General features: G+C 42.6%; 1 protein-coding gene across 2 annotated transcripts in view; it reads right to left on the bottom strand.

Moving 5' to 3' along the window:
* LOC126293475 (uncharacterized) overlaps nucleotides 1-27,757 on the bottom strand; it is a 282,060-nt gene that overhangs the window by 67,652 nt on the left and 186,651 nt on the right. For both annotated transcript variants that reach the window (XM_049986718.1, XM_049986717.1), the window contains exons 6-7: nucleotides 10,491-10,691; nucleotides 48-239 (exon numbers count right to left, since the gene is read on the bottom strand). In XM_049986718.1, coding sequence (XP_049842675.1) covers nucleotides 48-239; nucleotides 10,491-10,691 — 393 coding nt within the window. The remainder of the gene's footprint in view (nucleotides 1-47; nucleotides 240-10,490; nucleotides 10,692-27,757) is intronic.

Consider the following 27,757-nt stretch of genomic DNA (forward strand, 5'->3'; position numbering starts at 1 on the left):
AGGACTCACACGACTGAAAAAATTCTCTCTTGTGAAGCATATCTTACCCCATACAGCAGGTTCTCTCCTCCATTTCAAATCTGAAATTCTCAGTTATCAAACCAGATGCCCAGCTGGGTCCATATTTCTCCAGTGCTGGCTCAAATGCATTGAACAGCCAGAGAATAAATTCTGATGGATCCTGCTGGTCATTTACATTGTAGTCACTATTCAATGTGCCAAGCACTTCTGCAAGTTTCCTGAAAAACACATTTAAAAATACAATTTGCAAAGAAGTTGCACAGCAGTATGTAAAATGAAGGCAATTATTGAAACTTCCTGTAAGGTTAAAACTGCGTGCTGGTCCAAAACTCGAACATGGGACCTTTACCTTTCACAGGGAATTGTTCTACCAACTGAGCTACCCGAGAACAACTCTTAACCCTCCCGTACAGCTTTACTTCCATCATCACCTCTCTTCCACTTTTATTTCCTTAAAATAAATACATAAATAAAACTGTAATTGCGTCCCAGTCTGGCACATAGTTTTAATCTGCCAGGAGGTCTCAAATCGGCAAACACTCCACTGCATGCTGAAAATTCAATCTGGAGTGCAATTATTATTATAACAGTATCTTGAAGGAGAAATGAATCCACTTACAAAATGACAAATATTAAATAGCATAAGGAAGAAACGCACAAATCTGGGCCACTCCATCTACCATGAACCTAATCCGACAGACTGATATCTGTAAAAGCTCTTGTAACATTAACACAATATGTCATAATGTCTGGGAACAACTTCAATTATTTATTGCACAAGAACCAAACATTGTACAATCATCATCCATATATCATTCTGAAGAGAGACCCTGAAAGTTTTTTTTCATGTTTACTGCCACAGCTTAGTTTGGTAATTTGCTGATAGACAGTGTTAGTCACAAACATGGCGAGTTCAGGTGCGGAGTGTGTTGGGGTTCATGAAATGACCTCCCCAATCACTAGATCTCACTCCATGTGACTTTTTTCTGTGGGGACGCATTAAAGATCTGGTGTATGTACCGCCTCTACCACGTGATGTAGCAGAGCTCCAGGAGAGAGTATGGGAAGTGACTGCTACAGTCAACAATGCCATGCTGGGAGGGGTAAGGGAACAATTCGATTACAGTGTTGACGTCTGGCGGGTCACTCATTGTTCGCATATCAAATCCTTGCAAAAAACTTTCACAGTTTCTCTTCAAAATGCAATGTGTATGACATCTGTACCATGTTTACTTCTTGTGCAATAAATAACTGAAAGTGTTCCCGGACTTTATGTACACCCTGTGTGTATATAATGAGAGAGAGCAAGGGGGCGAGAGAGAGAGAGAGAGAGAGAGAGACACACACACACACACACACACACACACACACACACAGTATAAGTACCATGTAGTTTTATACTCTAAATTAGGATGTTGCTGGTCTATGTATAGGAGTGCACTTGGGAAGAGTGCATGCCAATTGAATACATTCAAGAAGTCCTACAGCAATCACCAAACCATGAGCACCTTTTGCCAAAGCAAGGCCTCACAGTTGCTACAAGTTGTGGAAAAGTCCTTCAGTAAGCAATGGTTCCAAGTCATGGAAGATGAAAAGAACAACATAAGGTCCATGCCATTTTGCAAATTTTGAGAAGTCATTTTTGAGCTGTTTCAGTCCTGGAACTATGCACACAATACAGCTGATGACTACAGAAAATCTCCTCCTCATGCAAATTAGTGATTTAGTACTTTAATGTCTTTAAATGCTTCTTTTATTCAATATATATTGAATGATACGTGAACAGTGAGTTATCTGCGGCTCATGAGGCCTCTGCCAAAATAATGTCAACATGAAGAACAAAGCACATCAGCTCCTGTCACACACTGAGAAAAAAACAGCTCAGAAATATACAAATGTTGGTATTATAAATGTTACTTTTATCTCAGTGCATAGTAGCCAGAAATGATACAAAAAGCAGCACAATAAATCTACAAGAATGCTACAGTCAAAAACTAGAAACAAACAATTTAGCTTGTATGAGTATACATCTGGTGACTCGACACTACACATGCATACACGCACTGTCAGTGCTATCCCTTTCTCCCCCCTCCCCACCATACCATACCTATACACTGATCAGCCAGAGCACTATTAACACCTGCCTAACAGCCAGTATGTCCACCTTCAGCATGCGTAACAGCAGTGATGTGTCATTGCATGAAAGCAATGAAGCCTTGGTAGATCGCTGGAGTGAGATGGCACCACATTTGCATATGCGTCACCTAATTCCTGTAAATTCTGCAATGAGCACTCATGCCATGTTCAGTCAGATGTGCCCAATTGGATTCAGACCTGCAGAGTTAGGGGGCCAGCACATCAAATGGAACTCACCACAGTGTTTCTTGGACCAGTCCATCACAACCCTGGCATTGTGACACAGTGCATTATCTTGCTAAAAAATGCTAGTGCCTTCAGGAAACATGACCACTGTGAAGGGGTGTACGTGATCTGCAACCAGTGTACGATACTCCTTGGCCATCTTGGTACCTTGTACAAGCTACACTGGACCAGTGGATGCCCATGTGAATGCTACCCAGAGCATAATGGAGCTCCCACCAGCTTGTCTTCACCCTCCAATACAGGTGTCAAGGAGCTGTTCACTCGGAAGATGAGGGATTCACGCCCTGCCATTGGCATGATGAAGAAGGAGTGGGGATTCATCAGACTGCACAGTACTCTGCCATTGGGCCAACATCCAGTACTGAAGGTTGCATGCCCATTTTGGTCATAGTTGACAATGTTTGGCATTAACACTGGCACATGCGTCGTTCATCAGCTACAGAAGCCCACCATTAAGAGTGTTCAGTGCACTGTGTGTTCAGACACACTTGTATTCTGTACAACATTAAAGTCTGATATTAGTTCCACCACAGTTTGCTGCCTGTCCTGTTTTACCAGCCTGCCCATCCTATGACGTCCTGCAATACGAGGTGGCTGCCCAGCTCCCCAACAACTAGAAGTGGTTTCATCTTGGCTTCACTACGTGTTGAAAAGACTCACCACAGCACTTCTCCAACACCCAACCAGTTGTGCAGTTTCCATAATGCTCATTCCAAGCCTCTGGATCGTCACAATCTGCCCTCCGTCAAACTCAGACAGATCACACGCCTTCCCCATTCTACACACAGACAGCACACTCACTGATACTACATGCATCGTGCATGTGTCTCACTGGCAGTCATTCCTCTACAGGTGACGCTGCTATCACTTGGATGGGTTTTTAGTGATAGTAGGTTGGTGGTCATAATGTTCTGGATGATCAGTGTATATTCCACGAACATTCCACTATCAGCTCTCCATCTCACTCTCATCCACAAACACCTCAAACCAACCTAATGAATTTTGTCATCGCTTGCACTACACAAACCTGTGCCATGTAGCACAGAACAGTTCCTAATCAAGTTTGCAATTGCAATATGTAGTTCAATTCAGCATGGCGAATCCACACACTGTTCATGGCCTCCAATATGTATAAACCCAGCACGCGCTATTCGTCCACGAGACTCAGAGGGCCATAGACACAGGTTCACAGGTAGATGCTGTGTTTCTTGACTTCCGCAAGGCGTTCGATACAGTTCCCCACAGTTGTTCAATGAACACAGTAAGAGAATATGGACTATCAGACCAATTGTGTGATTGGATTAAGGAGTTCCTAGATAACAGAACGCAGCATGTCATTCTCAATGGAGAGAAGTCTTCCAAAGTAAGGGTGATTTCAGGTGTGCCGCAGGAGAGTGTCATAGGACTGTTGCTATTTACAATATAGATAAATGATCTGGTGGATGACATCGGAAGTTCACTGAGGCTTTTTGCAGATGATGCTGTGGTGTATCGAGAGGTTGTAACAATGGAAAATTGTACTGAAATGCAGGAGGATCTGCAGCGAATTGACGCATGGTGCACGGAATGGCAATTGAATCTCAATGTAGACAAGTGTAATGTGTTGCGAATACATAGAGAGATAGATCCCTTATAATTTAGCTACAAAATAGCACGTCAGCAACTGGAAGCAGTTAATTCCATAAATTATCTGGGAGTATACATTAGGAGTGAATTAAAATGGAATGATCATATAAAGTTGATCATCGGTAAAGCAGATACCAGACTGAGATTCATTGGAAGAATCCTAAGGAAATGCAATCCAAAAACAAAGGAAGTAGGTTACTGTACGCTTGTTCGCCCACTGCTTGAATACTGCTCAGCAGTGTGGGATCCGTACCAAATAGGGTTGATAGAAGAGAGAGAGAGAAGATCCAACAGAGAGCAGCGCGCTTTGTTACAGGATCATTTAGTAATCGCGAAAGCGTTACAGAGATGACAGATAAACTCCAGTGGAAGACGCTGCATGAGAGACGCTCAGTAGCTCGGTGCGGGCTTTTGTTAAAATTTCGAGAACATACCTTCACCGAAGAGTCAAGCAGTATATTGCTTCCTCCAATGTATATCTCGCGAAGAGACCGTGAGGATAAAATCAGGGAGATTAGAGCCCACACAGAAGCATACCGACAATCCTCCTTTCCACGAACAATACGAGACTGGAATAAAAGGGAGAATCGATAGAGGTACTCAGGGTAACCTCCGCCACACACCGTCACGTGGCTTGCAGAGTATGGATGTAGATGTAGATATATGATTGGTATTTGTTACTGACTAAAGTAGCAAAATTCAGTATACTGTGGCAACATTATTGTGCATACCTTTTGTACTAATGACAACGTTAATATAATGAACGCCATTTTTCTTTCTGGTATTGCAATTATGTACACTATTGTTCCTTGTTTGTCTACAAGATGATCATGCATGAGCACCAGATATTATGAGTTATCCCATAACATTATTCCACTTGACATTACTGAAAGACAATATGCAAAATATGTCAAGTAACTGATTTGTCTCTCCCGACAATTTGCAATGAATCTAAGTGCAAATTTGGTTGATCTAAGTGGATTTAGGAGTTCAAAAATGTGCTTTGTCCAGCTTAAATTCTCAGCAATATGGACATAGAGAAATTTTTAGTTTCCACCCTATTTATTATTTCCTCACCATGTGAGACACTTACCTCACACAGAAATTGGCCAATGATAATTTTAAGAACATTGTTTACCATTTCTTCAGTTGCTGTATGTGTGCTCGCATTGATTACAGTATTATAATACTAGTGTCATCTGCTAAGGACTAATTCTGCTTCATGTGTATTAGACAGAAGATTGTATATATGTATATATATATGAGGAAGAATAACGGACCTAAAATTGATGCTTGGGGAGCCCCTTATGTGATTTTTCTCCAATCAGAATAATGCCCCCAACATTGGTTAAATTATTAAATGTAACTTTCTGCATTCTTTTTGTTAGATATAAAATTATCCATTGGTTGGCTACACCACCAATCCCATAAAACTTCATTTTATCTATAAGAATACTGTGATTCACACAGTCAAATGCCTTTGATAGGTTGCAGAAAACACCAACCAGTGATTTTAAAATTTGGTGAGAGACCATGCAAACAGAATTTCAGTAGAGCTACTCTTCTCAAATCCAAACTGTGATTTGCTGAGAATATTATTGTGAGATACTATTCTAGAAAAAATCACCTTCTCAAAAAGTCTGTAAATTGGGTCTTAAGGTAAGCATTTTACAGCCCAAGTTTACTAGATTTATTTGCTTTGACTGATTGTTCCTGTCATATCTCTGAATACTAATCATTCCTTCTGGGACAGCTTGCATGTTCATGAAGGTAGCAAGTGGGCAGCAGGTCAGCTCCACTGCTTCTGAGAAGTTTGTTCCTACTCATACGACATTACAATGTGATCTTGTCAAAGTTGCTAATGTCAGTAGATCCATATACTTTCCTTACCATATCACATATCATCATCATCATCATCTTCCTTTCAAGTATTAGGCACTTGCCTGTTCCCAACTCACTATCAAAATCATTCCCAGGCTCTTGCCTATTCCAAACTCACTAACAAAATCATTCTCATCTTTTCTGATGTCTTCCAATATCTCTTTTCTCATTTGGCTTGTTCGGGATCTTCTGGAAAATTCTGTGTACAATCTTCGCAATATTTGTGAATGTTTTCATCCATGTTCAAAATATTTAATTCTAATTGTGTCTCTTCTTTTGCAGCCCTTCATCTTTCTTGGGAACCACATCTCTGCTGTTTGAAATTTTTGTGTCAACCCAGCTTTGCTTTATAGATTTTCATGATGGTCTCTTTTTGTACTTTATGGCCAAATGTTCTGCTAATGACACCACAGACAGCTTGGAATTTGTATATTTTATTATCAATATCAGAGTCAAAATCAATACTTATAGTACAACCTAAATAAGAGATTTGAGACACTTGCTCCAGAACTGAATTATCCCAACCAATTTTCGATCAGCCTGGATATATTCCTCAGAAATTTTGAAGTCGTATTTCTTGAAAATTTTGTTCAGCTGGTATACTCGTCTTTGGAGGTCATCTTCATTCTTTTGCATAATAATGAAGTCATTAGCAAACAAAAGTACATTCATAACTGAGAAACTCATGTCACATATTGTGATGCCATAAAGTGGCATTCAGTCTCATGGTGGGCAAAGGTCATATTGGTTCATCAGTATAGATATATATTAATGTAACAACTGCACTATGCATTTGATGTTGTCTACAGCTGAAATAGCCTAATAAATATAAAATTAATAATATTAAATAGGATATACTTCACTTCATAACATTCTGCAAAATTATATTTATTTGATCAAAAGCCAGCTTTTGGCTTCGTGGGTCACTGCCAGGTAACAGCAATGTCGCAAACACAAAAGATTAAAAAATGAAATTTAGAGTGTTTACATAGGATATCACAGAAAGAGCTGTGTTAACTAAATGGGAAAAATGAAGTTTTTAACACAGGGACATATTTGACACCAGATGAAAAATAAAGCTGAATTTACAATTTTAAGGTAGTATTTGAGGATAAAAGTTAATTTAATAGAGATGGAAAAAGGAAACCAGGTTACATTATTTAGTACTAAGCGGGCATTCAGTGTCATATGTTTGTTGATTTCAACATGGAGGGTCATCTTGCTGCTGTTCTTAACACAATGAAAAACTTATTCTATACAATATCATATTATGACTCAAATTTAAGTTTTACATTCTCTTATGAAAAGCTGAAAGATGACTTTTTTTTGAATGCCAGCTTAGTATTAAATGACCAGAGACAGTTTCCATTTCCACCCTGTTCAATTTAGTCTTAATTACAAATACCAGATTAAAATATTAGATTTAACACTACTTTTCAGCAGTTGTTAGATGTATCTCCACATATAAAACTGTGTGTTTCCTTTTTTAGTTAACAGAACTATTCCTGCATGATATTAAAAAATGTAATACTTCACTATGTAAACACTCAACATGTCATCATTTTTGTAAAATTTTGCATCTTTTGTAGAAGTAATATCTATGTGGGCGGCATGTCATTTTATCTGTGTTTGCAATGTTCAGTTGTCACCTGGTGATGCCAAAAGAAGCTGAAAGCTGGTTTGTGGTCAAATATAAGTTTGCTCATTACGATGTGCTATCTATTTAATTCTGTTTACAATGTTCTTTCAAACACCAACAGAAAATTCTGTTAGTGAAAATGAAAATAAAACTACTACTACTACTACTACTACTACTACTACTACTACTACCACTACCACCTCTACCACTGCCGCTACCACCACCACCACCACCACCACCACCACCACCACCACCACCACAACTGAATGGTTACTTCCGCCTTTTACTTAAATAAATGGTACCAATACCGCAACATACACAAGATGACACAAGGCATGGAATGCCTCCTAATATTGTGTTGGATCTCCTTTTGCCCAATGTAGTGCAGCAACTCAATGTTTCATGGACTCAACAACTCACTGGAAGTCCCCTGCAGAAATTCTGAGCCATGCTGCCTCTGTAACTGTCCATAATTATGAAAATGTTGCCAGTACAGGATTTCATGCACAAACTGCCCTGTCGACTATGTCCCATAAATGTTCGATGGGATTCACGTGGGTCGTATGGCTGACCAAAACGTCCTGTGGCCCAATGACATGGTGCATCATTATTCACAAATTTCCATCTTTGTTTCAGAACATGAAGTCCGTGAATGGGTGCAAATAGTCTCCATATGGCTGTATATAACTAATTCCAGTAAATGATTGGTTCAGTTGAACCAGAGGATACAGACCATTCCATGTAAACACAGCTCACGTTATGGAGCCATCACCAGCTTGCACAGTGCCTTGTTGACAACATGGGTCCATGGCTTCATGGGGTCTGCACCACACGTGAACCCTAACAACAGCTGTTACCAACTGAAATTGGGACTCATCTGACTGGGCCAGGCTCTTTCAGTCATCTAGTGTCCAACTGATATGGCCAGGATCCCAGGGGGGCACTGCAGACCACGTCGTGCTGTCAGCAAAGGCACTCGTGTCGGTCATCTGCTGCCACAGCCCATTAACACAAAATTTTGCCGCACTGTGCTAACAGCTGTTTCACACAGTGTTGCTTGTCTGTTAGCACTGACAACTCTACGCAAATACTGCTGTTCTCGCATGTTACGTGAAAGTCCCATATGGAGGACATAGTGATAGACATCCCTGGGGTTGTGAAACAGCTGAATGGGTTGAAAATAAATAAATCGCCAGGTCCTGATGGGATTCCAATTCGGTTTTACAGAGAGTATTCTACTGCATTGGCTCCTTACTTAGCTTGCATTTATCGCGATTCTCTTGCCCAACGTAGAGTCCCGAGCGACTGGGAAAAAGTGCAGGTGATACCTGTATATAAGAAGGGTAGGACAGATCCCCAAAATTACAGACCAATATCCTTAACATCAGTTTGTTGCAGGATTCTCAAACATATTCTCAGTTCGAATATAATGAATTTTCTTAAGATGGAGAAGTTGCTGTCCATGCATCAGCACGGCTTTGGAAAGCATCGCTCCTGAGAAACGCAACTTGCCCTTTTTTCACATGATATCTTGTGAACCGTGGATGAAGGGTATCACACGGATGCCATATTCCTTGACTTCCGGAAAGCGTTTGACTCGGTGCCCCACTGCAGACTCCTAACTAAGGTACAAGCATATGGGATTGGTTCCCAAATATGTGAGTGGCTCGAAGACTTCTTAAGTAATAGAACCCAGTACATTGCCTCAATGGTGAGTGTTCATCGGAGGTGAGGGTATCATCTGGAGTGCCCCAGGGAAGTGTGGTAGGTCCGCTGTTGTTTTCTATCTACATAAATGATCTTTTGGATAGGGTGGATAGCAATGTGCAGCTGTTTGCTGATGATGCTGTGGTGGACGGGAAGGTGTCATCGTTGAGTGACTGTAGGAGGATACAAGATGATTTGGACAGGATTTGTGATTGGTGTAAAGAATGGCAGCTAACTCTAAATATAGATAAATGTAAATTAATGCAGATGAATAGGAAAAAGAATCCTGTAATATTTGAATACTCCATTAGTAGTGTAGCACTTGACACAGTCACGTCAATTAAATATTTGGGCGTAACATTGAAGAGCGATATGAAGTGAGACAAGCATGTAATGGCAGTTATGGGGAAGGCAGATAGTCGTCTTCGGTTCATTGGCACAATTTTGGAAATATGTGGTTCATTTGTAAAGGAGACCGCTTATAAAACACTAATACGACCTATTCTTGAGTACTGCTCGAGCGTTTGTGATCCCTATCAGGTCGGATTGAGGGAGAACATAGAAACAATTCAGAGGTGGGCTGCTAGATTTGTTACTGGTAGGTTTGATCATCACGCGAGTGTTACGGAAATGCTTCAGGAATTCGGGTGGGAGTCTCTAGAGGGAAGGAAGTGTTCTTTTCATGAATCACTACTGAGGAAATTTAGAGAGCCAGCATTTGAGGCTGACTGCAGTATAATTTTACTACTGCCAACTTACATTTCGCAGAAAGACCACAGAGATAAGATAAGAGAGATTAGGGCCCGTACAGAGGCATATAGCAGTCATTTTTGCCTTGTTCTGTTTGGGAGTGGAACAGGGAGAAAAGATGCTAGTTGTGGTACGAGGTACCCAGGAGGTAATGCTTGAAATTTGGCATTCTTGACACACTCATAACACTGTGGATCTCAGAATACTGAATACCCTCATGATTTCTAAAATGGAATGTCCCACGCATCTAGTTCCAACTACCATTCTGCACTCAAAGTCCGCTAATTCCCATTTTGTGGACGTAATCATATTGGAAACCTTTTCAAATGAAACACCCAAATAAAAACGACAGCTCTGCCGATGCACTGCCCCTATATATCTTGTGTACGCAGTGCCACCAACATTTGTTTACGCTCATATCGCTATCTCGTGAGGTCTGCCACCTCCATGCAATGTGACGAATGTTAAATTTAATGCCTCTTACCTTGCTTGTTCGTAGACACACTCTTGATGCCCAAGGGATCTCGCATAGTGTACCGTTAGTATGCACGAGATCAGTGAATTGTTCTCCACATTCACATTCTCAAATGCTTGTATCATGCTCTGCATGAAATTTTCCATGGAAAACAGAGTCTGCAAGGTAACGTTCATCCAGCATCTGTTGGAAGTCAGTGGATTTTCCAGCCTATAAAGAAATTTCATTCATTACAAAAACAGAAATAAAATTTCTATACAATGTCATATACAGCTTACAATTTAAATTGTGATGAAGAAAGCCAGGCTGTAAAACAGCTCAAGAATTAAATACATTGAAAGAGAGAGAGAGAGAGAGAGAGAGAGAGAGAGAGAGAGAGAGAGAGAGAGAGAGAGAGAGAGAGAGCGAGAGAGAAGAAGAAGAAGAAGAACCCAGAATGAGAGAAGGAAATGAGGAAATGAAATAAAACCATCTACATCTATACTGTGCAAATAAACGTGAAGTGCATGGCAGAGGATACATCCCATTGTATCAGTTATTATGGCTTCTTCCTGTTCCATTCATGTATGGACTGCGGGAAGAATGATTGTTTCAATGCCTCTGTGCATTCAGTAATTGTTCTAATCTTATCTTCATGATCCCTATGTAAGAGATACATAGGAAGCTGCAGTATATCCAGTTCATGAAACTTTGTTCATAGACTTTCTCTGGATAGTTTTCCTCTGTCTTCAAGAGTCTTGTCAGTTCAGTTCCTTCAGTACCTCTGTGACACTCTCCCATGGATTAAACAAACCTGTCACCATTTGTGCTGCCCTTCTTTGTATTCGTTCAATATCCCCTGTTAGTTCTATATGGTACAGCTCCCACACACTCAAGTAGTATTCTAGATATGGTCACACGAGTGATTTATAAGCAATCTCATTTGTAGATTGATTGCACTTCCGCAGTATTCTACCAACAAATCGGAGTCTACCACTTGCTTAACCCATGACTGAATCTATGTGATCATTCTATTTCATTACCCTACAAAATGTTACACACAGGTAATTGTACGAGTTGACCGATTTCAACAGTAACTCACTGATATTATAGTCATAGGATACTACATTTTTTCATTTTGTGAAGTGCAAAATTTTACATTTCTGAACATTCAGAGCAAGTTTTCAATCTCTGCATCACTTTGAAATCTTGTCAAAATCTGATGGAATATTTATGCAGCTTCTCTCAGGCAGTACTTCATTATAGATAACTGATCATCTGCAAAAAGCCTGATTTTACTACACTCCTGGAAATTGAAATAAGAACACCGTGAATTCATTGTCCCAGGAAGGGGAAACTTTATTGACACATTCCTGGGGTCAGATACATCACAGGATCACACTGACAGAACCACAGGCACATAGACACAGGCAACAGAGCATGCACAATGTCGGCACTAGTACAGTGTATATCCACCTTTCGCAGCAATGCAGGCTGCTATTCTCCCATGGAGACGATCGTAGAGATGCTGGATGTAGTCCCGTGGAACGGCTTGCCATGCCATTTCCACATGGCGCCTCAGTTGGACCAGCGTTCGTGCTGGATGTGCAGACCGCGTGAGACGACGCTTCATCCAGTCCCAAACATGCTCAATAGGGGACAGATCCGGAGATCTTGCTGGCCAGGGTAGTTGACTTACACCTTCTAGAGCACGTTGGGTGGCACGGGATACATGCGGACGTGCATTGTCCTGTTGGAACAGCAAGTTCCCTTGCCAGTCTAGGAATGGTAGAACAATGGGTTCGATGACGGTTTGGATGTACCGTGCACTATTCAGTGTCCCCTCGACGATCACCAGAGGTGTACGGCCAGTGTAGGAGATCGCTCCCCACACCATGATGCCGGGTGTTGGCCCTGTGTGCCTCGGTCGTATGCATTCCTGATTGTGACGCTCACCTGCACGGTGCCAAACACGCATACGACCATCACTGGCACCAAGGCAGAAGCGACTCTCATCGCTAAAGACGACACGTCTCCATTCGTCCCTCCATTCACGCCTGTCGCGACACCACTGGAGGCGGGCTCCACGATGTTGGGGCGTGAGCGGAACACGGCCTAACGGTGTGCGGGACCGTAGCCCAGCTTCATGGAGACGGTTGCGAATGGTCCTCGCCGATACCCCAGGAGCAACAGTGTCCCTAATTTGCTGGGAAGTGGCAGTGCAGTCTCCTACGGCACTGTGTAGGATCCTACGGTTTTGGCGTGTATCCGTGCGTCACTGCGGTCCGGTCCCAGGTCGACGGTCACGTGCACCTTCCGCCGACCACTGGCGACAACATCGATGTACTGTGGAGACCTCACGCCCCATGTGTTGAGCAATTCGGCGGTACGTCCACCGAGCCTCCCGCATGCCCACTATACGCCCTCGCTCAAAGTCCGTCAACTGCATATATGGTTCACGTCCACACTGTCGCGGCATGCTAGCAGTGTTAAAGACTGCGATGGGGCTCCGTATGCCACGGCAAACTGTCTGACACTGACGGCGGCGGTGCACAAATGCTGCGCAGCTAGCGCCATTCGACGGCCAACACCGCGGTTCCTGGTGTGTCCGCTGTGCCGTGCGTGTGATCATTGCTTGTATAGCCCTCTCGCAGTGTCCGGAGCAAGTATGGTGGGTCTGACACACCGGTGTCAATGTGTTGTTTTTTCCATTTCCAGGAGTGTATTAATATAGTCTGCAAGGTCACTAGATACAATCATGAACAGCCAGGGTCCCAACACATTTCCCTGGGGCACACACAAAGTTACTACTACATCTGACGATGACTTTCCATCCAAGATAACATGCTGTGTTCTCCATACCAAAAAGTCCTCATCCATCACAAAATTCACTAGATACCCCATAAGATCACTTCTGTGTCCTCCCTACCAAAAAGTCCTCAATCCAGGCACAAATTTCACTTGATACCCCATAAGATTGTACTTTTGACAATAAACATAGGTGCAAGTACCAAGTAAATGCTCTTTGGAAAAAATAAGAAACACTACATTTACCTACCTGGATGGCTTGATCCAAAGCTTTCAGTATGCCATATGAGAAAAGGGCAAGTTGGGTTTCACACTATCGATGTTCTCAGAATCTGTGCTGATTGCCATTGAGGAGCTCATTACATTCAAGATCCCTCACTATGTTCAAGCTCAGAATAAGTTCTAATATTCTACAACAAATCAATGTCAAGGATACTGGATGGTAGTTCTGTGGATCACTGCTATTTCCCTTCTTGTAGATGAGTGTGACCTGTGCCTTTTTCCAAGAACTGGGCACAGTTTTTATTAAACAGAGCTACAACAGATTATAGTTAGAAGACGGGCTAACTCAGCAGCAAATCCAGTACAGAATCTCACAAGGATTCCATCGGGCCCTCTCCATATGAGGCCTCAACCATATTGGTTGGTTGGGTATGTGTGTTGTTTCAGTGATCACAAAATTCATTCAAATCTACAAGGAATTTGGCAGCATGAGCCCTTTATCAGCATAACAATGCACCCTTTCTGACCTTAAGGCACGAAAGATTTGGTTAAAAAGGGTGTCATTAAGTGAGAGTATCCTATGCAGATGCAAGCTGGCCAGCAACTTTTGTAACTGGTCCTTGATATCCAGCATACTGACGATGGGATGCAGTTGACATCTGAACTGGTCCCAAATGTGTTCTGTGTGTGTGTGGGGGAGGGGGGGGGGGGGGGGACAGATCTAGGGACCTTGCTGGCCACACGAAAACATAAGCATCACACACAGAGTTCATACATATACATATCATGTACGGTTCAGCATTGCTCTGTTGAAAAATGGCACCCCAATTCTACTGTGTGAGAGGTAACATGTGAGGATGCAGGATGTCCATGTACCACGGTGCTGTCAGTGGTGCTGTCAGGGTTCCCTCAATCACTGCACTGAAGTCACACCCAATGGGTCCCTACACTTACACCAGGAATAACACCACTGTTCTTTCATTAACAAGTATTTTTGTGGTGCTGACTCAATTACATTGCAGGAGTGATGAAACATTGAATCTGCATTACTGCCTTAATGCAGTTTTGAGGATGTCATGCAAAACAAGTTTGAGTTTATTACGGCCTATGTTTTGGAATCCACACTGGAGAATAAGGAGGTTACGTTGTTAAAGAGTTAACACATTACTTTCGTACTCGTAGTGTACTCTGAGATGCTCTGGCAGTCAGATGTCAATGATATCGCCAGACTCTTGTTAATCACTTCTCGTACAATTCTTATAGATGGTACAAACTGTGCTTCTTTGATGTAGTGAACCAAGCAACAATGCTGCGAGAAGCTGCCACCACACAGGCACAACTACTCACCCGGCGCCTCCCGGTTCTTAGCAGCAGCCTCCAGATGTCGCTCTCAGACCCAAACCTCTTCCTGCTTCCACACTGCTTCCTTCAGCACATCGCATATGTCCGTCATAGCACATTGTCAACTGTGGACTACATTGCTTCCGCCTCATACCGGTGGACACGGAAAGTCTTCCACCAACAATCACAAAACACTTGGACAGCTCAGTACATTGTTTTTAAGTCAGCGAAGAATTCTGAATACTACCTTCTGACTTAACAGTCACTATTTACAGAGGACTAGGTTAACACTATCAGAGTGACAATATAATGCACTGCCAAGAGACAGCAAAGTTATTTAGATATCTTTTTATTAGGCTTAGCGCATCAGGTGCCACACATGAAAGTGTACCAAAGTTAAGCAATGTTTTGTAACATACTCTTCATAAACATTATTTGCTGTTTCTTATTGAGTTGCCCCATTTCTGTTAAAATGGTGCGCTGCCAGACAGGTGTTTCATTAGCAAGCATTCAATCAACCACCTTTAAGGAATTACAGGAGGGAAACACTTTTCTGCTAGTGTGGATGTTGGGGACTGAATTAATGATAGCACTCGGTTACTACATTCACAACTTTTGAACCACTGCTAACTTAACGTCAACCTTACAAGTATGGTCACCAAAAAGTGAACTATACACTGGTACAGGAAGTGTCCCAATCTCTTATCATATGACAGTTCGGGATGTGTACTATTGACTAAAACATTTGCATAATTACCAGCACACAGACGACATCTCAGGGTCTGAGTCTAAATCCATTGTGAATTTAACCATCACTTCCACACTTACGTACACAAGGGGAACAGATAACCTAGAATTATCTTAGACAGGTAGAAATGTGGAGGCTTAGAGTTTAATGTCCCAATGACAGTGAGATTGTTAGCAATGGAGCACAAGCTTGAGTCTTGATGGACTGGGAAAGATATTTGTTGTGTCCTTTTGAACTGAATCGTCCCAGCACTAACATTAAGAATTTTACAGATGCTATGGGAAACATAAATAAATCTGAATGGCCAGATTGGGATCTGAACCACCACCCTCCCAAATACGAGGGTTGCACCAACAGTAAGGTTCTCATATTTTTTTACAAATAGAAAACATTGTTTATTGTTATTAATTTATACATTGTTGTAAACCTTACACTTCTGTTTATTTTTTAACAAAGTCTGCATTTTTTACACACTTTTAAAGACGGTGCTCCAGCTTCTGTATTCCTAAGTCGAGAAGTCTCTCGCCAACCCGTTGGGGAAGTGTGTGACCTCTACTCAGACTTCATTGTCACTCATGAAGCGTTTGCTACTTAAAGTGTTCCTTTACCTTGGGGAAGAGTTGATAATCACCGGGGGCTAAGTCCAGTTCACCACCACCAAAGAAATTCAGATAAACACAGTCAGCAGGAAAGGTTATGGTGACCGTGTTTTTGGATCGATAGGGAGTACTCCTCATCGATTTCATGCAACCTGGGATGACAATAAACTCAGACAGATATTGTGAAACATTGACCAAACTCCGATAAGCAATCCAGAATTGCCGGAGAGGACGACTGAAGGATGCAGTAGTTCTTCTTCATGACAACACTTGACCCCATGTCGCTTGTCAAACACAGGAGCTTTTGAAGAAATTTGGGTGGACTGTTATGCCCCATCCCCTGTACAGCCCGGACTTAGCCGCCAGCGATTATCACCTCTTTCCCAAGCTAAAGGAACACTTGGGTAGCAAACGCTTTAAGAGTGACAATGAAGTCCGAGCAGAGATCACACACTTCCTCAATGGGTTGGCGGGAGACTTCTCGACTTAGGAATACAAAAGCTGGAGCACTGTCTTCAAAAGGGTGTCAAAAAAAATTGAGATTATGTTGAAAAATAGACAAAAGCGTAAGCTTGTCAACAATGTATAAATTCTACATCTACATATATACTCCTCTAGCCACCAAGCAGTGTGTGGCAGAGGGCACAATTTACACCGAATTCATATTTCCCCCCCTCTGTTCCACTCACGGATCGAGCGACGGATAAACAATTGCCCGAGTGCCTCAGTACGAGCTCTCTAATTTCCTTTAGCTTTGTATGGTGATCATTGTGCAATCTGAAAGTTGGTGGTAATAATATAACCTCTACATCCTCAGCAAAGATCGGATTTTGGAATTTAGTGAGCAGCCCCTTCCGCTTAGCACGTCGTCTATCTGCAAGTGTGTCCCACTTCAAACTTTCTATGAGATTTGTAAATGGCTAAATGTACCAGTCACGAATCTTGCTACTCTTCTTTGCACCTTCTCAATCTCTTGAATCAGACCAAACTGGTAAGGGTCCCATACAGACGAACAATACTCTAATACTGGATGATTACTAACAATAAACAATGTTTTCTATTTCTATAAAATATGGGAACCTTACTTTTGGTACAATCCTTGTACAAGTCCAGCCACGTACTACTGCACCACTTGTACAGTGAGATCGGTCTCTCACCTACAAGAATCACAGAGAATATACAGCCTACAGTATCTGCCTGGGACTATTATGCTTCACATACAAGACACCTCTTGTGGGCTGCCTCCTCTCCAGAAGGATGCAGTAAACAATTCACATAAACATAACTTACTGAGCTGTTTGCAAACCTAGCCTCACACAGATCAGGCTGTTTACAGTGTAGCTACACACAGCCTCCACCATATCAGCCAGTGCCAACCTCATCGAGAGCAGCGTGCCTATCAAAGTAGAGAACACCACTTCTTATGCCACATCACACGCTCACACAGTGCCACACTGTTATTTCTCTGCCAGAGAGTGTTAATGCTACCACCAGGCCTTGCTACGACCAGTTAACTCCGGGAGTCACGCCGGCCACAATGGTTGCTCACTGAACGGAGTAATCACTCTCGCCACGAGCACCTGTCACCGCTATGTGAGGCCACCTTCCTCCTCTCATTGGTGCCACATGTCGTACCGACAGTAGTTGCCATCAACGAGCCATCACCTCTGACATCTGCCATTCCAAAAGTACCAATGACCCAATGTCAGCTACTGCCTCTGAGCCCTTACCTCCAACATCCAACACCCCTGAAGCCTCATCATCCACTGGCAACTATTATCATTGAGCCGTGCTGTGACAACCACCGACATCCCAGAAGCACCACTCTCCTGGAGGACATGCTCTCACATGTCATGTTGGGTCATATCACTGACGTCCGCCACAGTAGCTGAGCGATCAGTGCGACAGAATGTCAATCCTAAGTGCCTGGGTCGATTCCCGGCTGGGTCGGAGATTTTCTCTGCTCAGGGACTGGGTGTCGTGTTGTACTAATCATCATTTTTCATTCCCACCGAAGAAGCGTCAAATCGAAAGACCTGCACCTGGCGAATGGTCTACCCCATGGGAGGCCCTCATCATACGACATTTACATTTTATATTACTGATCATCCTCAGTGTACTTCTGCTCTTAAGCCCACTATGACTCAAGGTACTTCATCATGTAGGCACATCCCAGGTGGCATCTAGGAGTGATATTTCTGTTTGTACTTTAGTAGTACGGACACCTGTAAATGAATACTGTATCTGAGTTCTGTTTCTTATATCAATAACAAACAGTTGTCTGCATTTCACTGGTAGTCCATAGCACTCCTCAGGCAAGGGTACAAAACAGACAAAATATTGGAGCAAGAAATAAATTTCTCGTGAAATAGGCGTGCACCAAATGGAGTAAGGCCTTCTGTTCTTAAAAGAACAACTAGTTGTTGCTGTATCTCTGCAGCTGAACATTACTAGCCGGTGAGGAAGAGATCTGCTCACTGAATAAAGTATGTGTCACTCCTGATGAAATGTGGAGCCTAACTAGCTACATGAAGGCTACATTTTTCGCAAGAAGCAGAAAGCAGCAAGCATTTAGGTTCTTACATCGTGACAAGTAAACTCACTGGACAAAAATTTAGTCACCCCTAAGGAAATCACAACAAGCATAATTTATTACCGCATAACTCCGTCCCATTTCTGAAAGTATTTGTATGGAGTGTAGCCATGTATGGAAGTGAAACATAGACGATAAATAGTTTAACAAGAAGAGAATAGATGCTTTCGAAATGTGGTGCTACATAAGAATACTGAAGATAAGGTGGATAGATCACGTAACTAATGAGGAGGTATTGAATGGGATTAGGGAGAAGAGGAATTTGTGGCACAGCTAGACTAGAAGAAGGGATCAGTTGGTAGGACATGTTCTGAGGCATCAAGGGATCACCAATTTGGTACTGGAGGGCAGCGTGGAGGGTAAAAATCGTAGAGGGAGACCAAGAGATGACTACACTAAGCAGATTCAGAAGGATGTAGGTTGCAGTAGGTACTGGGAGGTGAAGAAGCTTGCACAGGATAGAGCAGCATGGAGAGCTGCATCAAACCAGTCTCAGGACTGAAGACCAGAACAACAACAACAACAACAACAACAACAACAACAACACAATTCCATCCCTGGACTGCCAGGATTCCATTAGTGAGGGAGTCCACAAGGTTGTGCAAGTATGTCATATCCAGGTTAAGCCACTCATTTTGATCGTGCAGTTCCACCAAATTGCAGGGACGCTGATATCGGAATTTTGCCTGTTGTTCCATCGTGTCCCACAGATTTTCTGTGCAGTTCAAGTCAGGTGATTTTGCTGGCCAGTTAACATGAAACCCAGTCACAATTCCTCCAACCCAATCAAGTTTCCTGTTGTCATCTCTATATACGAGGTGTGAACAACGGCCTGTTATTAGATGACCGATCCCAAACGTTCACTATCGTGCAGTGTCCGTCGCAACGTTCTCTCACTAACAGGTTGGGATGGACCTTCGTTCACTGCCTGTAGCAATTCCTGTTGGGTTTGGAGAAGATTTCGATTCACAAGCCACAAATGGCATCTCCAGTCCCTCTCAGTCGGGATCTCTTTCCAATCAAAATTTTGACGTTGTGTTTCATGGCCAAATGTGTTATGCCACTGCCTGTAGAAACATTGAACAGCTCACCACAAAACATGAACAAATCCAAAAACTTCACAACCATATGACCATGGGACCAAACAAAATTGCCCCCTTTGCCACTCTGTCACGTCCTTACATTTACCCACGTTTACATACAATGTCAGCATCAAACATAAATGTCTCACTGACCACTACTTCATTCTGCTCACGTAGAGGCAGTGTGCACATATTTAGAGCACGTGACTTGATCACTGTGACATTTGTAACACTGTAACTGTTCATCTCTGTATGCACATTGGACGGCTAATTTCTGGCCCGGCGATCTTATGTCATGAATACAATGAGAAATTCTAGGAAATGTTTTTGTGATGGATCCACCTGGGCAGCCACATGTGTTAGCAAACCACTTCCAGAATTAAAAGATTCGTACCAGCCCCAAATCAAATCCACCCAGTGGATTAACAATGAAGACCACTGTGCCGTCCAGCCTGGATGTGGCTTTTAGGCAGTTTTCCACATCCGCCTACGTGAACATCAGGTTCGTACCCATGTCCCATCTCAGTTACAAGATTTGCAAACATTTCAAAAATGTATGCACACTTAGAAATGGGATAACACTAGTGCAAACAGATGAGGCACACCAGTTTTGCGTTAGAAGAGTTCCTTGCAAATAGAACACAGCTTGTCATTTTTAATGAACAGACATGCTAAGAAGTAAAAATAATTTCAGACGTACCCTAAGGAAGTATCATAGGGCCATTAATATTCCTACCTCCATGAGAATTCTTACAATGAATCTGCCTGGGATCTGCTTTTTAACTATTACTTTTGCACTTGTTCACTTTGAACTGCTCTGTACTCTCTCATATTTAATGGGCATGACTGCTTCCAGTGACTGTTCAGCAATTATATAATCATTCTATCCGTTTATGCACAGTACCTTACATTTGTTTATATTGAAGGTGTACCACTAAACACTGCACAATCATCTGCTGGTCTTGCTGTATTTCACTATAATTTTCTAGCACTGTGACTTCTCTGTTCTGTAACAGCACCATCCGCGAACAGCTTCACAAAGCTTCTACCCAACCACAAAATGGTGGTTGATACTGACAGTGAGGACAGGTGTGAGCAGATGCATGAATATTACAATAGAGTAAGATCTACACGATGAGTACATAAAGGTCGACAACAATTTTAGATCCCTATTGCGAAAGACGTTCAAAGCATTGTGCAGAAAGACCTGGGACACAGCCAGTCCTCCAGATCTTAGCAATCAAGCTCATATGACTGACCCAAGAGGTAAGGTGGAAGATTTCAAACTCACAAGGAAACTGCTAGTGGTGCCAGATGATTGCGCAGTGATTAGTGGTACACCTTCAACATAAACAAATGTAAGGTATAGACTGGGAGACTCAAACGTTCATAATGGGTGGCAGGGACAAAGAATCCAGTGAAATATTTTTAAGTGCTTTATCTGAAAACTACCTTGAGTAGTTAAACAGAGAACCGACTTGTGGCGATAACATATTAGACCTTCTGGTGACAAACATACCCGAACTATTTGAATCAGTTAATGCAGAACAGGGAATCAGCGATCATAAAGCAGTTCCTGCATCGATGATTTCAGCCGTAAATAGAAATATTAAAAAAAGTAGGAAGATTTTTCTGTTTAGCAAAAGTGACAAAAAGCAGATTACAGAGTACTTGACGGCTCAACACAAAAGTTTTGTCTCAAGTACAGATAGTGTTTAGGATCAGTGAACAAAGTTCAAAACCATCGCACAATATGCGTTAGATGAGTATGTGCCAAGCAAGATTGTAAGAGATGGGAAAGAGCCACCGTGGTACAACAACCGAGTTAGAAAACTGCTGCTGAAGCAAAGGGAACTTCACAGCAAACATAAAAATAGCCAAAGCCTTGCAGACAAACAAAAATTACGCGAAGCGAAATATAGTGTGAGGAGGGCTATGCGAGAGGCTTTCAATGAATTCGAAAGTAAAGTTCTATGTACTGACTTGGCAAGAAAATCCTAAGAAATTTTGGTCCTATGTCCAAGCGGTAGGTGGATCAAAACAAAATGTCCAGACACTCTGTGACCAAAATGGAACTGAAACAGAGGATGACAGACTAAAGGCCGAAATACTAAATGTCTTCTTCAAAAGCTGTTTCACAGAGGAAGACTGCACTGTGCTTCCTTCTCTAGATTGTCGGACAGTTGACAAAATGGTAGATATCGAAATAGACGACAGAGGGATAGAGAAACAATTAAAATCGCTCAAAAGAGGAAAGGCCGCTGGTCCTGATGGGATACCAGTTTGATTTTACACAGAGTACGCGAAGGAACTTGCCCCCCTTCTTGCAGAGGTGTACCGTAGGTCTCTAGATGAGCGAAGCGTTCCAAAGGATTGGAAAAGAGCATAGGTCATCCCCGTTTTCAAGAAGGGACGTCGAACAGATGTGCAGAACTATAGACCTATATCTCTAACGTCGATCAGTTGTAGAATTTTGGAACACGTATTATGTTCGAGTATAATGTCTTTTCTGGAGACTAAAAATCTACTCCGTAGGAATCAGCATGGGTTTGGAAAAAGACGGTCGTCTGAAACCCAGCTCGCGCTATTCGTCCACGAGACTCAGAGGGCCTTAGACACGGGTTCACAGGTAGATGCCGTGTTTCTTGACTTCCGCAAGGCGTTTGACACAGTTCCCCACAGTCGTTTAATGAACAAAGTAAGAGCATACGGACTATCAGATGAATTGTGTGATTGGGTTGAGGAGTTCCTAGATAACAGAACGCAGCATGTCATTCTCAATGGAGAGAAGTCTTCCGAAGTAAGAGTGATTTCAGGTGTGCCGCAGGGGAGTGTCATAGGACCGTTGCTATTCATAATATACATAAATGACCTGGTGGATGACATCGGAAGTTCACTGAGGCTTTTTGCAGATGATGCTGTGGTGTATCGAGAGGTTGCAACAATGGAAAATTGTACTGAAATGCAGGAGGATCTGCAGCGAATTGACGCATGGTGCACGGAATGGCAATTGAAACTCAATGTAGACAAGTGTAATATGATGCGAATACATAAAAAGATAGGTCCCTTATCATTTAGCTACAAAATAGCACGTCAGCAACTGGAAGCAGTTAATTCCATAAATTATCTGGGAGTACTCATTAGGAGTGATTTAAAATGGAATGATCATATAAAGTTGATCGTCGGTAAAGCAGATGCCAGACTGAGATTCATTGGAAGAATCCTAAGGAAGTGCAATCCGAAAACAAAGGAAGTAGGTTACAGTAGGCTTGTTTGCCCACTGCTTGAATACTGCTCAGCAGTGTGGGATCCGCACCAGGTAGGGTTGATAGAAGAGATAGAGAAGATCCAACGGAGAGCAGCGCGCTTCGTTACAGGATCATTTAGTAATTGCGAAAGCGTTACGGAGATGATAGATAAACTCCAGTGGAAGACTCTGCAGGAGAGACGCTGAGTAGCTCGGTGCGGGCTTTTGTTAAAGTTTCGAGAACATACCTTCACCGAAGAGTCAAGCAGTATATTGCTCCCTCCTACGTATATCTCGCAAAGAGACCATGAGGATAAAATCAGAGAGATTAGAGCCCACACAGAAGCATACCGACAATCCTCCTTTCCATGTACAATACGAGACTGGAATAGAAGGGAGAACCGACAGAGGTACTCAGGGTACCCTCCGCCACACACCGTCAGGTGGCTAGCGTAGTATGGATGTAGATGTAGATGTAAGTGAGGACAAGAGTGGGCATGCAGATGTAGGAGGATTAAGACAGCTGAAGTTTTACAAGAATAGAACATTAAAAACAATTCCAATCTTCTCTTACAGCACAATTTAACAGGAACCTCATATCTAGAGCCCCACTTTTGTAAATGTGTGAAGCACTGGAGAGCTTTAATGTATATGACAAATGGAAGATCTCAAGTGTATCCAAACCTAGCAATCGTACTCTTGTGACTGAACTCATAAGATGGAAAATTACAGTCACACTACTATCAGTAGTGCCAATCGACTGGGGACGGGAGTGTACAGATGCAGGAAGATTATAACACACTAAGATGTTTGCAAGGAGTACATTATAATCAAAAAAGTCTGCTTGCCTAGGTGGGTGGCAAAGTGCTTGCCCCCCATGAAAGTGGAATCGAACCCAGGCCGGGTTGGAGATTTTCTCCACTCGTGAACTGGGTGTTGTGTTGTCCTCGTCATCATTTCATCCTCATCACCAGCACGCAAGTCACCCAATGTGGTGTCGAATGAAATAAGACTTGCACTTCCCCGAATGTGGCCTCCCGGCCAATGATGCCATACGCTCATTTCATTTCAATAAAAACATAATTTCGGTTTTCCTATACACCAGAATTCCACAGGCACTGCCCATCACAAATGGACCTAACCACTGCGGCAGATGTGCGAAGTAACCTGCAAGTCACGTACTACAAGGGGCATTCAATAAGTAATGCAACAATTATTTTTCTCAGCTAATTAAAGGTTACAAAATGTAGAATTTGTTACAGGACATTGAGGAATACTCCCACTTCAGCCCCTACGGTTTCACGAAGTTCCAACAGGTGGTGGCACTGTATGTAGTCTTCAAAATGGCATACGTAATGGAAATGCGTACCCAGCACAGAGTTGTCATTGGATTTCTTTTGGTGAAAAACTAGAGCATTATGCAGAATATCTACAGAGATCTGGCAGTAAACGAAAGCATAATGAGTTGTTGGGCAAGGCGTCTGTCATCATCGCAAAGAGGTCGTATGAACCCCTCTGACCTCCCACGTGCCAGCCGGCCGCATGCAGCGGTGACCCCACAACGTGTTTACCACCACAAAAATGCAAACAAACTTATTCTTGAATGAGATTTTTACTCTGCAGCAGAGTGTGCGCTGATATGAAACTTCCTGGCAGATTAAAACTGTATGCCCGACAGAGACTCGAACTGGGACCTTTGCCTTTCATGGGCAAGTGCTCTACCAGCTGAGCTACCCAAGCACGACTCATGCCCCATACTCACAGCTTACTTCTGCCAGTAACTCGTCTCCTATCTTCCAAACTTTACAGAAGCTCTCCTGCGAACCTTGCAGAACTAGCACTCCTGAAAGAAAGGAGTTCGAGTCTCAGTCCGGCATACAGTTTTAATCTGCCAGGAAGTTTCACATCGGTGCACACTCCACTGCAGAGGGAATATCTCATTCTTGAAACATCCCCCAGGCTGTGGCTAAGCCATGTCTCCGCAATATCCTTTCTTTCAGGAGTGCTAGTTCTGCAAGGTTCGCAGGAGAGCTTATGTAAAGTTTGGAAGGTAGGAGACGAGGTACTGGCAGAAGTAAAGCTGTGAGGATGGGGCGTGAGTCGTACTTGGGTAGCCCAGCTGGTAGAGCACTTGTCCGCGAAAGGCAAAGTTCCCGAGTTCGAGTCTCGGGCCGGCACACAGTTTTAATCTGCCAGGAAGTTTCAAACTTATTCTTCTCCAACACAAGGCCTCTTACAAGTGTGTACAGCTCAGAGGAGCTCACAAAACTTCATTGGACTGTTCTTCCTCATCCACACTACAGCCCAGATCTCACATCTTCCGACTTCCATCTATTTTGCCCACTGAAGGATGCACTCCGCAGAAAACAGTATGTGGATGATGGGGAGGTTATCAATGCAGGAAGACAGCTCTGACATTGACTATCATGGTGGTGCCACTTGTGCATACAGGGCCTCGTACTAAGATGGAGAAAGGCCATCACACTGAATGGTGATTATGTAGAAAAACAGGGTTTTGCAGCCAAAAAAGTGGGGAATCATATGGTGGACTCCAATCCTGAATACAACCAATCTGCTTTCAGGAAAAAATATGTTGCAGTTCTTACTGAATGCCCCTCATAATTGCCACTCAGCAAATATGAGATATACAACCCCTCATAGTCACCCTACTGGGAAAGAATTTATTTTGTCAAGGAGTCATAAATACACCAAACCAACAGAAAATTTGAGTGGTAAAGAGGGCTATCTTTAACTGACTGTAAAATACAGTGGCATACAAGTGTTCACAGGAGTATCCATAGCTGTGTCGTGGATATCTTCGTACATCTGTGTTTAGTGGAGAAATAGTTGTGGATGAGATCAATTTGTTTACACTAGTGTGAAAGCAGGTCTGGAGGCAGAATGGAGATGGTAAAAGCATTGCTGAACAATGACTAGACTGGGCATAGCTGATGCCAATGTATAAGGAGTGGGGTACTGCAGGGTAATGAGGTTTAGAGTGTGGGAAGGTGATGAAAGAAGGTAGGTTATGTCTTAATTACACAAAATCTTAGGAAAGTGGACATTTTGAACAACTAAATCTGTTCAGTTGGAGAAGAGCTATACTGTCTGGTTACATTAATGTGACCACCTGTCAAACACAAGAATAACCATGTTTTGCAGTGTGGACTGCTGCAAAATGAACACCAAGAGTGCCAGTGAGGTTCTTCAAGGCACCAACAGGTGTGTGGAGCCATGCTAACTCCAATGCTTTGGCCAGCTGCATCAGGTTTCTTGCTGGAGGATGCCAGCAACATACACCTCGATCCAGATGGTCCCACAGGTTCTTGATTGGGTTTAAATCTGGGGAGTTTGGTGGCCAGGGGAGTAGATTAAACTCTTCCTGGTGCTCTTCACACCACGCACACACCCTGCAAGCTGTGTGACATGTTGCATTGACCCGTGGTAGAGATAGACCTGGTCCCCAAGGATAGATGCATACTTATCTTGATCCAATGTGCTTTTCAGAATGACAAGACATACACAGAATGTCACAGGAACATTTCCAGATCGTAACACACCCTCCTCCAGATTTTTTGTTTGCCTTCAGACATTTCACACGGTACACATCATCAGCCATCTGTTCGATCGAGCACAAAATGTGATCCACCTGTCGCCACTTGGTGGTTATCACTCTTCTGACTGGATTGATGCGGCCTGCCACAAACTCCTCTAGTGCCAACCTCTCCACTTCAGAGTCGCACTTACAACCTACATCCTCAATTATTTGTTGGATGTATCCCAATCTCTGTCTTCCTCTACAGTTTTCGCCCTCTACAGCTCACTCTAGTACCATGGAAGTCATTCCCTCATGTCTGAACTGATGCCCTATCATCCTGTCCCTTCTCCTTATAAGTATTTTCCACATATTCCTTTCCTCTCCAATTCTGCGCAGAACCTCCTCATTCCTTACTTTATCAGTCCACCTAAATTTCAACATACGTCTGTACCACCACATCTCAAATGCTTCGATTCTCTTCTGTTCCGGTTTTCCCACAGTCCATGTTTCAATACCATACAATGCTGCACTCCAGACGTACATTCTCAGAATTTTCTTCCTCAAATTAAGGCCGATATTCAGTATTAGTAGACTTCTTTTGGCCTTGGCCAGGAATGCCATTGCTAGTCTGCCTTTGATGTCCTCCTTGCTTCGTCTGTCATTGGTTATTTTACTGCCTAAGTAGCAGAAGTCCTTAACTTCATCTACTTTGTTACCATCAATCAATCCTGATGTTAAGTTTCTCACTGTCCTCATTTCTGCTACTTCTCATTACTTTCACCTTTCTTCAAATTACTCTCAATTCATATTCTTTACTTATTAGATTGTTCATTCCATTCAGCAGATCATGCAACCCTTACTCACATTCACTTAGGATAGCAATGTCATCAGTGAACTGTATCATTGATATTTGTTCACCTTGAATTTTAATTCCACTCCTTACCCTTTCTTTTATTTGCATCATTGCTTCTTTGATGTATAGATGAAAACTGAGGGTGAAAGACCACATACCTTTCTTACACCCTTTTCAATCCAAACATTTCGTTCTTGGTCATCCACTTTTATTATTCTGTCTTGGCTCTTGTACATATTGTATATCACCTGTCTCTTCCTATAGCT

Source organism: Schistocerca gregaria, chromosome 10, assembly GCF_023897955.1.
Source record: "Schistocerca gregaria isolate iqSchGreg1 chromosome 10, iqSchGreg1.2, whole genome shotgun sequence".
NCBI lineage: Eukaryota > Metazoa > Arthropoda > Insecta > Orthoptera > Acrididae > Schistocerca > Schistocerca gregaria.